General features: G+C 32.4%; 2 protein-coding genes across 2 annotated transcripts; both read left to right on the forward strand.

The window, feature by feature from the left end:
- Nucleotides 1-3083: 3083 nt before the first annotated feature.
- On the forward strand, nucleotides 3084-4243 carry LOC125860526 (uncharacterized). The gene is made up of 2 exons (XM_049540508.1): nucleotides 3084-3471; nucleotides 3954-4243. The coding sequence occupies exons 1-2, from the start codon at nucleotides 3088-3090 to the stop codon at nucleotides 4137-4139; spliced, it is 570 nt and encodes a 189-aa protein (XP_049396465.1). The 5' UTR covers nucleotides 3084-3087; the 3' UTR covers nucleotides 4140-4243.
- An 889-nt stretch (nucleotides 4244-5132) lies between these two features.
- On the forward strand, nucleotides 5133-11225 carry LOC125860491 (uncharacterized protein At4g04980-like). Its single transcript, XM_049540460.1, has 9 exons — nucleotides 5133-5430; nucleotides 6151-6504; nucleotides 7230-7325; nucleotides 7431-7548; nucleotides 7911-9270; nucleotides 9573-9738; nucleotides 9812-9976; nucleotides 10063-10215; nucleotides 10732-11225. Exons 1-9 carry the CDS (start codon nucleotides 5365-5367, stop codon nucleotides 10930-10932), a joined length of 2679 nt encoding a protein of 892 aa, XP_049396417.1. The 5' UTR covers nucleotides 5133-5364; the 3' UTR covers nucleotides 10933-11225.
- The last annotated feature ends 1642 nt before the right edge of the window (nucleotides 11226-12867 follow it).

A 12867-nucleotide genomic window follows, 5' to 3' on the forward strand; every position in this document is an offset into this window, starting at 1 on the left:
TGACCAATTAGTGATTAAATAATAAAATTTAACAATTATTTATAATTAAAGATATTTATGAAACAAAGGCAATATGAAGTAAAATTGAGATAATCGTTTAACTAATTTAATAATAAAATCCTTTCGATTTAGCAAAATAAAGTAGTTATTAGTAATAATGGAGTCCTGATCATAATTAAAGCACAGTTGGCTTTAATTTGACAAAATAAAAAACATACTCATTTAAAATGCTTGTTTTTTTAATAAATAAAGTAGTGTTAAATTAATAAAATTAAATAATTAATATTTAAAATTATATGTAAAACATATAATAATATATTAGGATATTTTGCTAAATGAAATAACAAAATAGCACCAACAATAGTTTTAAAAAATATTTTTGACATTTATAAATAGTTATTATTTCACTTTGTTTGAAATTCAAAGAAACTTAATTAAGTTAAAGAAAAAGAATTGATTAATTAATTTTAAATATCTTTGGTCAAAATAGGGTATCTACACTCACAACCATCTCAATAGAGATGCATATTTAAATTTATAAATCTAGATCAAAATACACATCTTAATATTTAGATATGCAACAAAATTCGAACATCATAATTTTATTATAATCAAATAGTTGGGGTTCTCAAGACCTCCACAATTAAACTTATTTTCAGTCATTATAGAACATAGTTAATTAAATATCCATAAAATATTTATAACTTTTGCAAAATAGACTTAGTGTCGATGTTATCTTTTGTATAATTGCTCTGTGATATCACAATCCCCACTCACATTAGATTTTATGTTAGCATCGACACTTGAATTTTCTCAAGATATAGTTCGACGTTATCATTATATCATTCTATAGTTTTCTTTTGTTGTTACCTATAGAGAACGCTTTAAAGAAATATTCGTTAGTTGCTACTTGCAATTGTAAATAATAAGCCTAATCAAATATTATTTTATATTTTGCTAAAAAAATTTTTAGAAAATAATTAAATTATTGAGCTGCAAATTTTAAATTTTTGCTATTTAGATATTGCATATTATGTGGCAAAACTATGTTGTCACTAAGTCACAAGTTGATTAGAGACAAGAAAATTTTTGTCGCTAATTGATTATATTATTAGTGACAGAAATTTAGATAGCAATTAAATATAAATTTTGTGGCTAAAGCTTACAACATTTGACTACAAATTTAAATTTGTCGCTATTGCAATAACTTATTTGTAGTGACAAAATTTATTCGTGTCCAAAATTATAACTCATCTAAAACAAATAATAATTTGTCACAAATTGGATGCATTATTAGTGACAAAATAAGTTGTCATTGATAACTTAAAATGTGTCACTAATAGTACTTAATAAATGGTGCCAAATTTTTTTTTGGTGGGAAACTTAAATGGACAAAACTTTGCTACGAAATTGTATGTTTCGTCACTAAAAGTATTGTGCTCATAAATTTAAACACGAAATACATTTTTTGTCACAAAAAGTGAATAATTAGTGACGAATTTAGTATCGTACCTAATAATTTTGTAGCTAAATATCACATTTGTTGTAGTGTTGAGCCATCATTCAACTTTGTTAAGGAGTTCATAAGTTATATATATAATGTTCTAATACAAACATAGGATCTATGAAAAAGCTACTGGGTTCGTCCGAACCCCCACCTAACTCCGCTCCTCGCTGCGGCGCGTTGAGGCACTTCTTCAACGATTCCCGTATGTCTAGCCTGGCGGCTATAATCCATTATTAATAAATTAAAAATACAAAGTATTTAGAAGGCATATGAAATAATTGTGATAAAAATAACTCGTTTGATTCTCCAATTTGAAAAGTATATTGCGTAAATTGAGACGGAAGAGTATAAGTAATTTCTTGCTTGCAATTTTTCGCTATGTTGGAAATAGGGCTATTAGTAGTATGATCCAATCTAAGAAATAATTTTACTCTGTTTAGATTAAAGATTTCCTTGATAACGATTTCATTATTTGAATAAATATTTATTTGGATAATAATTGTGGGGAGAATGAAAATTTATTAAGGAAATTGACATAAATATGGATATCCACTAGACTTATAGACTCAAAATCCAAAATAACCAAAATCCATTAATTCAAAACCAAAGTTAATGAAAATCAATCCAATCCAAACTTATTTAAATTGGAATTGGATCTTGGATTTTTAAATTAGAAAGTTGAATATCTTAACCAAAATTTTCATATTCAATTAGAACTATCCAAATGTCCACCTATAGTTGTGGATGCTCAATAGAGTTAGGAACTCTTTGAAAAAATTACATAAATGCACCTAAAATTTCTTATTATTTAAAAAAATTATAAAAATTCCCTCTCGAATACAATTTTATCCTCTCTCGGATACATCCATATCCCATATCGGATACATTTCTCCCCTCTTGGATACATCTCTCTCCTCTTAGATACATCTCTATCCCCTCACAAATACATCCCTCCCCTTTCAGATACGTCCATGAGCTACATCTCTCCCCTCTCGGATACATCTGTGAGTTGTATATCCGCAGGTTTTTTAATGTATTCGAGATTCTATAATTTTAAGAACTTTTTGTAATTTAGAAAAAGAAATAGAGATAAAATGTACTTAGCTCTTAACACTATAAATTTCTGTAAAAAAATAAATAAATAAAATTGATATATTCTACTATTGGGCTTTTTTTTCTTGGGCTTGTTTCAGCATTGATATACGGGCTTGCAAATTCTGTATCACTAATGAATACAATGGACAAAATAATGAGACAAAATTCAGAAATAACCACTATTTTATTAATGTAATTGAATAAGTTATCGATTCAAGTTGTGAAAGTAGTCATTAATTTTTATATTAGTAATCTCCCCCAATAAAAAAAAACAAATATATTTGTGCAATTCACCCTTTTAAAGATCAAAGAATAAATTGCACAATTTTATCCTTTTAATGGACTGGTTTTTAATTTTTCTCCTAAAAATTAAACTCATGCCTTGTTATAAATACATAAAACATAGCTTATGAAATACTATATACGATATTAAAGTATAAATTTATTCCCTATAAAACATTATTTATCCCCAAAATAAAAATTAAATGGCTTATAATGAGCTCCTCCAATTTGGACCTCATCCTTTTGTACATTATCCTATGGCTAACATGTTGAACAATAGAATATTATTCCAATGCAATAATTCACAATGCTTACCTTATCTTTTACCATACTATTTTCCCAACCATAATTCCAACTCAATTCAAACTATTATCACTTCTCATAAATCGACTATCAGAATGTCTTTGGCAATCGTGCTTTGCCGTGCAAGGAGAAGAATTATATACGATAATGATGATGATGAAGAAGAAGATAATAACAATTCGGAATTAGCAATGCTAGAGTTTTATAGTCAATCTATGAGAAATGAAGCTCTTCTTGTGAAAGCTCTTGTAGATGAGGAAGATGTTGAAATTCTAATTTTCAAGGTAAATTTAACTTTTTTTTTTTACTTCAATGGCTAAAATTTTAGATACTTTGTACCATAGTTAATTATTTTTTCCGTCTCAATTTCATAATTTAATTTGACTAAATACAAAGTTCAAGAAATATGATGAAATGAGATTTTGCAATATTTCAAAATTACCATTAAAAAGAGTACGTCTTTACGGATTTTTACCAAATAAGTGAGGGTCCAACATAGATAAAATTTGATTGTATCAAAAGAAAATGTGTCATTTTTTCTAAAACTGACTAAAAAGGAAAATATCTAATACTTTTATATGTTATAAAGTAATGATGTTATAGAAAGTAATATAACATAAAAATCAATTCTAAAGAAAACTTAAGATTATAGTAAAATATATTGTGTAGTTATTATAGAGATGTCTGATGATATATATATAATTAGTATTTTGTTGTTATTTGTCCATATGGATATTTGATTAATTATGCTATTTATTATTTTTAGGGGTTTTCATCATGCTTGAGTTATGGGACAAGTCCAGATCCATCAAAAAGTTTGCTTCCAGCAAGGGCAGTGATCAAATGCATAGACAGAATAAAAGGACCATTTGACCCCTCAAATATTGTTTATTTGGATAAAGGATTGACTGTGGAGGCCTTCAAGGATAGGATTCTACCAAGGGCAAAATAGTCATTTAATCAATTTTTCTATAACGTTGTATTTGTTTGGATATTTTATGATTGTTATAGCAAAATGTTGTCATTGAGAACATGTAATATGATATAACATTGAAATCGACTCCAAAGGAACTTGGATATGGAAATATTGTTATAGAAAATAACTATATATAATAGAGAGATCTGATGTATTTATAACATTTTCGTGACAACTACAAATTCAGTTTGAAACTTTTGTATCATATACAGGTTAAAAACAATTGTCAGTAATATTGGTTGATGGTGAAGTCAGAATTTGAAATTTATGGATTTTTAATTTACCACTAAATTCATAATATATCTTGATTACTGAATACCTTTTCTTGTCGTTTATTTATTGGTTAATTAGAGTTATGCATGTATTAGTAATGAGTGACTAGTTATGCAAGGTACTTACTTATTTATGCATTACTAATTTATGTGTTAGTTATTTCATCTTCTATCCAACATAAAATAATACGCAAATCTTTTTAATTATGAGAGATTTTAAATCGATAATCGAAGTCATATATACCGAATTTTATGCGTAACAGCTAAAATGTCACCATTAAACATGTTACTCTTAATTATGTTCGTTTTAATACATGAATAATTCACTTCTTAACCATCAACCAAACAACCCCTAATATTAAGATTAAACTCATCAAATTTAAAACCTTAAATCCGACTCTAACCATGGTAATTCCATCCATGCAAAAGATCCATCCAACACAAATCTTATCACATCTTATAATAATAATAAGAAGAATAATAATAATAATAATAATTTTTGAATAATATTAAATATCCATTTATCTAAATTTTTTTAATTACTTAAAAATGACTTAACCCCAGGACAAAATTAATGGTTATTTTTGCCTAAAAAAAAAAACCAATAATTTTTTTTCCACATAATTAATGAACCTTTTTTGCTTTCTTTCTTTTCTCTCTCTTTTGGAAACGAAGGAGAGAAAGAAAAAAAGTTTTTTTTGTCCTCATGAAAGATGATTTTGGAATAGCCAATTTTCCCTCAAAAGCCTAAAGGCAAAAATCTCTTTTTTTTCAACAATTTCCCAAACATCTTTAATTAAAATTTCTATTATCAAAACATAAATTTTGGTCATAGGAATTTGAAAATTTTTTAACGTTAATTCTTCTTCCTAATTTTTCTTCGAAAAGCCTTTTTCCGAAAAAAAGTAACTTATTATTACTCGTTGAAAATGGCGAGCGGGGTATTCTGTGGTGTTGTTCCTTTCATTTTCCGCAGGAAACCTTCTTTGTTAAAGGTAATTTTTTCATATAATTTGTAATGATAATAAAAACATGTTTGTATATTGAGAATGTTTGTTTAATTATATGAAGAAAAGAAAAACATAATATTGCATTTTTCATTATGCCAAAATATTGTTCATGCATGCAAAATGCAAACATAAATGTGTTAATTTTTCTATTCATTTTATTGGGGACCTCTATGGAAATCTTTTGTGTAAACCATATTGGGGACCTCTATGGAAATCAAAGAAAGTTAACTTTGACCATGAGGTGAGAGAACATTATTGGGCGCAACGGGAAGAGTTGTTGCCATGTAACGAAGAGGTCACATGTTGAAAAAAAAAAAATCTTATAGAAATGTAATGTAAACCTGAATACAATAGACCCAATGTGGTCTAAGGTTTTTTCTCGTGCATAATAGAAACTTTGTGCACCAACCTTTCCTTAACATATTATAAATTGGTGACTGATACCTACATTAAACCCAACGTGGTTAGACTCTTCCTCGCGCATAGTGAGAGGTTTGTGTACGAAGCATCCCTTAACATATAAATTGATGAATGACACCTCAAAAAGATACGTACAATAGATCCAATGTGGTCAGGCTCTTCCTTGGCGTGTAACATGAGCTTTGTGCACTGAACTTCCCTTTTAACTCGCCCATGTTGAATTTTGACGTATCAATGGAGATCTCCCTGTTATAATACCATTACTAACAATATTATTTTTTTTAGGAAGACGACACACGTAAAACTAGGAGATTACATACTAGAGTAATAAAGAAATTACCTTCCATGTTGGTACCAAGAAGATCAAAAACAAACAAAGGTTCCAAATCGCGCAATGCATGTGGAGTGAAAGCACCAAAAAGTCCCAGATTGCAAAGTTCAAATGTGGTGAAAGCACCAAAAAGTCCCAGAATGCATAGTTCAAATGGGGTGAAAGCAATTACAAGAAGTCCAACTTTTCAAAATTCATGTGGGGTGGCTAGTAACTTCAGAATAATGACAGGTATAAGAAACAAGATCATCACATTGAGACACTTGCTTGATCTTTCTCCTTGTGATGGCTCTGAATCTGCAAATGAGGTACATATATGACTTCTTCTGTTAGTTTGTCGTCAACACTTGTTAAATCACTCAGTTATGTTGCTCGGACTCTCCAAAAATATTGTTGCACGGACAATAACCTTAGCTACGTAGAGTTGAAGGGTTGGTCAGTGAACTTCCTTCATTGAGAAATTATATTATGTACATAGGTCAAAAATCACCTTGTATACATATTTATTAAAGGCGTAATACATAGATAAGACACCTGAACTTGGCCTCAAGTACTGGCAAGTGAACACTCCACCTTTGAGGATGCACATATAAACACTTCAACTAGTCTCCTCGGTGTCAGTTGAACAGTCGTACTTGCAAAATGATCGTCTAGACACCTCCAAAATTTATGTGTCATGTCAACATTGGGTGTCCACGAGACACAGTGGGCATGAGCTGATGTGTCTAGATGATGTGCATTCTCAAAGTTGGAGTATTTAGTTGCCAATTGAAGCCAATATAAGGTGTCTATCTATGTATTTTGTCAATACTTAATCTTGAACACACGAGGTTCCTGGTTTCGCCACCTATATTGGAACCTCCAGAAAGCACTACTTTTAGAGGATCCGACACGCACCCATCAACATTTTTGAAGAGTCCGAGCAACATATTGTCACTTTACTCACTTAAATGTCAATGCCATTTTCAGAATAGAATAACAAGAAGTGTCTCTTTAACCAATTTTTTTCTGTCATGGCCATGTTTTTCAACAGCTGTTGATATCAACTCTGAGAGATCTACATAAACTGTTCCCTTCGATCAATCCGACTTTTTCGTTGTCAAAAATAGATGGGACATCAATACATGAGGTAATTTACTCCCTAAGTTGAGCATTTTTAGTATATATGCAGTACTGTTGTTTATAAGCAAAATCACAACTTATTGAGCTCACCAAAGTTTCCCTTTTTTTTCAGAAAGTGAGATGCTTTTGTGATATATTGAAATCAATTGGGGAAATGTGGACAGGAAATGATGAGTGGATGATTACATGTAAAGAGAATTCACACAGTAAACTAAATGATTTTGAATATGGTATGATCATCTCTCTGTAGTTTCTTGTCTGTCGATTTCTGTTACTATCTATTGTTTATTCTACTTTGATTATTGCACTTTTTTGGTGTAGTTATTGTTCCTTTTTCAGAATACTTGGTCATGTTTTCTGTAGTATTTTGCAGTGATTCATTCACTTTAGTTGTTTCTTTTTCAATCTGGTTTGATATGATTTCCTTAAGCCGAGGGTCTATCGGAAACAACCTCTCTGCCTCCCAAGGTAGGGGTAAGGTCTGTGTACATTCTACCCTCCCAAAACCCCAGTTGTGGGATTACACTAGCATGTTGTTGTATTTTTCGCTTCGATAGGCAGTTATAATGATTTTCTTATATTACCTATGTAGTGTTGGCATTGCTCGACGACATTATCAAGTTAGCTAGTGAAAGGGTGTCAGAGATGACGGATGAGGATGAGGACGAACATGAGCATGAGGATGAGGTTGAGCATGAGCATGAACATGAGGACGAGGATGATCAGATGAGAGAAACAAGTCCTTCACCTGACGCATTTGAGAAGAATTTTTCGGAGATTTACTCGAGCAACAATTCCTCCCTTTCGAGCTCTCCAACTTCAGTCCTCCCTGAGATAATAACCAATTCCTCAAAGAAGAATGGAAAGGCTTCTATCACTTCCCCTCTTCTCCTATCACTCAAGGTTCAAGCTGTTGGAAACCAGAACCCGATTGAGGTAAGACGTCTCTCGTTCCACATGATCCCCAATGCAAATCAAGATTCAGGCTATTCAGTTCAGCTAGGAAGCGACGTCGATGAAAAAGGGTCAAATACAGAAGCAAATCAAGATTGTGAATTAATGGACTTACCGGAGATTCTACTGAATAGCTTGGAGAAAGCATCGGAAAATGGTGGAATATTCTGGACCGGTGCATCAAATGGTCAAGCAGTCCCAGCTCGCGTTACATTTGATGTGCTCTTACCTCCATCTTCAATTTCTAGGCTGCAATCAAATGTAACAGAGCAATCAGTGCCACCTTCTCCAAACATTTTATCTCCAAAAATCATAGAATCGCAAGTACCAACATCACCTCAGCCAGAACCTCAACCAGATTCCTCGTGTGAGAACGAGGAGCCAGGACCAGCGTCACCACCAGCCCATATTACATCAGGAAACACAGTAACACCTCCACCTCCACCTCCACCACCTCCAATTACATCAAAAAATAGAGCAGTGCCTTGTCCTCCGCCGCCACCTCCCAGGAAATCAGAAAATGTACATTCACCTCCACCTCCGCCTCCACCTCTATGTTCACCTCACAAAGGACTAAAGGGTATGGTAACCCCACATCCACTTCCACCAAAGGCATCAAATAGAGCAACGCCACCACCCCCTCCACCGACGCCAATGGGAAAGGTAGCTGCACCTCCACCACCACCAATGCCAATGGGAAAGAGAGCTGCAAATCCACCATCGCCAAGATCAGCACCACCTCCACCCATGCAAACGAAAAAGGGAGGCGCACCTCCACCACCACCACCAACTTTCGCAGGTGCCAAAAATCCACGACTGAAGAAAGCAGCCACTAAACTGAAAAGATCGTCCCAAATGGGAAATCTTTATCGATCTCTTAAGGGGAAAGTTGAAGGATCTAGTTTAGATGGTAAACAAAAGGGAGGCAAGGGAAAATTTAATGCCTCAAAAGGAGGTAAACCAGGAATGGCTGATGCATTGGCTGAGATGACAAAGAGGTGATCTTCCTGAAATCTGAAATACTCCCTCCGTTTCAATTCGTTTGTCTGGTTATGACTTGACACAGAGTTTGAGAAAGTAATAAAGACTACTAAAATGCTCTTTAATCTGGCGGTCTTAAACATGCCATGAGGAAAGTTGAGAATTAAAGAGTTGATAAAAAAGGAAAAAGGTGTTCTTTTTGAAACAGACGGAAAAGGGAAGTAAGACAAACAAATTGTAACGAAAGAGTAATTATTTTGGTAGGAGGCAACTTATTCTATGATGTTTATATTTTATATTTATGAATTATATCTCACAGGTCAGCATATTTCCAACAAATTGAAGAGGATGTTAAAAATCATGCAAAACTAATCAAGGAGATGAAGAAGGCCATTGCTTCTTTCAATACATCAGATATGTCTGAGCTCATTACATTCCACAATTATGTCGAATCCCACCTTGAGAAACTAACTGACGAATCTCAGGTTTGTTCTATATTTCTTATTTTGTCATAATTAACCATTTCAGGATGTTGGCTTAAAGATTTTCTTGGTACAGGTCCTAGCAAGATTTGAGGATTTTCCTTGTAAGAAGTTGGAAGCGTTGAGGACGGCAGCAACTCTCTATTCCAAATTAGATTCAATAGTCTCTACTTTACAGAATTGGCAACCGGCCTCGCCTGTTGGCCAACATCTTGCCAGAGCTGAGAGGTACTTCAACAAGGTAAAAACTAAGTCCCTGGACCTCAAAACTTCCCACGACGGCTTTATTTCGTGTTTGCAGTTCTAACAAGTAGTTCTCTCATATAGATAAAAGGAGATGTGGACACTCTAGAAAGGACTAAAGATGAAGAATCCAAGAAACTAAAAACACATAAAATTCAGTTTGATTTTGGCGCCCTTGTACGTATCAAAGAACTGATGGTGGATGTTTCCTCAAACTGTATGGAACTTGCACTAAAGGTAAGTATAATCAAATTCACTCTAATACTAAATCTTGTGAATAATTGATACAAAGATATGAATTCGAAATGCATTTTAAGTATATCTCAATGCGTGTATTTAGATAGAGTAGATTTGTCACGATGTGTTCATACGAGCACTAATGCACTAGATCCCATCAGAACTACGAAATTAAGCATGCTTAGCCGATAAGGTTTGAGAATCTTCTCGAACATCTCTAAACTCGTATAGATAAGTTTATATAGAATGCATAAAGCATCATTCAGATCAACACTCTCTACATCTGTTTACATGGTATTCACATTAACCACCATCGTAATGGATTTGGTTNTAGCCGATAAGGTTTGAGAATCTTCTTGAACATCTCTAAACTCGTATAGATAAGTTTATATGGAATGCATAGAGCATCATTCAGATCAACACTCTCTACATCTGTTTACATGGTATTCACATTAACCACCATCGGAATGGATTTGGTTAACAATTTTTTGAAATAATGTTGCAATGTCGAATCAGGAAAAGAGAGAAGCAATGGCGGGGGGAAAAGAAGGAGCCGGTCCAACAAATGAAGGGAGCAAAAAAGAATCAGCCACACAGCTTTGGAAGGCATTTCAATTTGCATTCAGAGTCTATACTTTTGCAGGTGGACAAGATGAGAGAGCAGAAAAGTTAACGAAAGAATTGGCTGAAGTAATCGAGACAGACCTTCATCATTAGATGTATACTAGGTGGTGCCGATTTTTTTCCCAAACGAAAAAAAAAAGGAAACAAGGAAAGTCACTATATAGGCTGCAATCGAGCAATCAGCATGTTGATGCTATTCCTGGCAAGCGCCTTGTACATGCTTCATAAGCTACAATGTTCATGCTTATACCAGGAGAGAATTGCTAGATGAAATACTGTTATTTGTATTAGACTGAGGGGAGAAATTGAGCTAAACTCTAGCTTTAATTTACCCTACCACTGTTCATACATACAATATATATCACACCTTAGTGACTGATTTTGTAGCATGGCTATAGCAGCAGACTGATTATTTTTTCCTAGTTGAACAAAAACGAATACACATGTTACAACTATACATTGATAGTGTAACATAAAAGATAACAACAGGTAATCGTCCATGATAAGTCAACTAGTAACTTGGAATAAAGCACGTAACGTGAAGCTACAACAAGTTAAAATACACTATAAGTGAAAACAATGTATATACATTCAATTAGTGTGTATGTTGTATTTGAGTTCAAGTATGAAAAATCATGCACTTCTATCATATTAGTACCAAAATAATGATTATTCAATAATATTGAAGTTTATATACACTTTGTTGATAAGTTATCATATTCTAAAAGTCTATGTTGCTCGGACTCTTATAAAATATCGCCCAGTATGTGTCGTATCCTCAAAAAGATATGCACATTTTAGGATCTGACACAGGTGTGGCGACATTTTTGAAGGATCCGAACAACATAGCTTCTGCAAGCAGAAAATATTTACATTCTAACATGCATACATTGAGCTGATTAAAACTAGGAAAATCAAGCAATTCATTTAGGCAAAAAAACAAACACCTGGTGGGCTTCACTTCAAATGTCCATTTTGATTCTACTCGATAGCATACATCACAAATCTCCATCATATAGCATGCTCTCTATTTAATGACATTTGCGATATCATATTATGTTAAGAGTATTATCGGATTGGATCAACCATGGTTCGACGAGACGAAAAGATTTGTATGATATACTTTTATTTTTAGTCTATCCCCAAAAAATACATATTTTTTTATTTGACAAATATTTATAACTTGATCAATATTTTATTCCATGTTGGGTTCCAGGTAAAATGTTCACATAGGTATACTCGTCTACCGGATGATAACTTATCACATAATTATAGTGTTATTTTTATTTCATATTGAGAATAAAATAACAATTTTAAAATAACTAGTCCCAAAATAATTAATTGTGAAATAACTTAATCCCAACAAACGAGCCCTTATAACCTGTAAGACATTAAATTTTGATAAGATTATCAAATTATGCATTAATTATTATTTTTTTAGAAATTATCCTACAAAATGTATAAATTAACTTGACTTTCTTGGATTATTTTCTATCATGTTTAGTTAAAAGTGGTGTAGAGAAATGCTACTCTTAACACAAATTTCTTACATACATTGTTTATAGTAATATCTAATTAATAGGATCCCAAACTATAGAAAATTAATTCAAGATAAGATATATAGTGTGTGCATTTAATATTTTAGAATTTACACTACCAAATGCTTAACTTTGACTTTTTGAACTGTCATTTATAATTTTATATTTACTATATGTTACTTTCCAAATCACTAACTAGATTAACAAGTGAGTACAGGTTAAAATTCATGTAATAATATAATAATTAGAGTCCGTGAATCAAATTCAGGAAAATTAGTATGTATTAATACACACAAAAGATGCCTACAATACTGAATTAGTATTTCATGATCCCAAAATGCTAAAAAAAAATAAAATTGATAGTCATGACGAATATAGTGAGTATTGATCACCAGATCATTTCGAGAGGACTGTTCAAATTTCAAGTCAATTGGAGTACGTCAATCAAATTCAGGAAATTATTATGTACGATATACACCAAAAAAACACA

This window comes from Solanum stenotomum, chromosome 3, assembly GCF_019186545.1.
Source record: "Solanum stenotomum isolate F172 chromosome 3, ASM1918654v1, whole genome shotgun sequence".
NCBI lineage: Eukaryota > Viridiplantae > Streptophyta > Magnoliopsida > Solanales > Solanaceae > Solanum > Solanum stenotomum.

Coding starts and splice junctions, on each gene's coding strand:
- LOC125860491 (XM_049540460.1), top strand. CDS start 5,365: ATGGCGAGCGGGGTATTCTGTGGTGTTGTTCCTTTCATTTTCCGCAGG. Junction 6,505..7,229: donor GCTCTGAATCTGCAAATGAG/GTACATATATGA, acceptor GTTTTTCAACAG/CTGTTGATATCAACTCTGAG. Junction 10,216..10,731: donor GTATGGAACTTGCACTAAAG/GTAAGTATAATC, acceptor ATGTCGAATCAG/GAAAAGAGAGAAGCAATGGC.
- LOC125860526 (XM_049540508.1), top strand. CDS start 3,088: ATGGCTTATAATGAGCTCCTCCAATTTGGACCTCATCCTTTTGTACAT. Junction 3,472..3,953: donor TTGAAATTCTAATTTTCAAG/GTAAATTTAACT, acceptor TATTATTTTTAG/GGGTTTTCATCATGCTTGAG.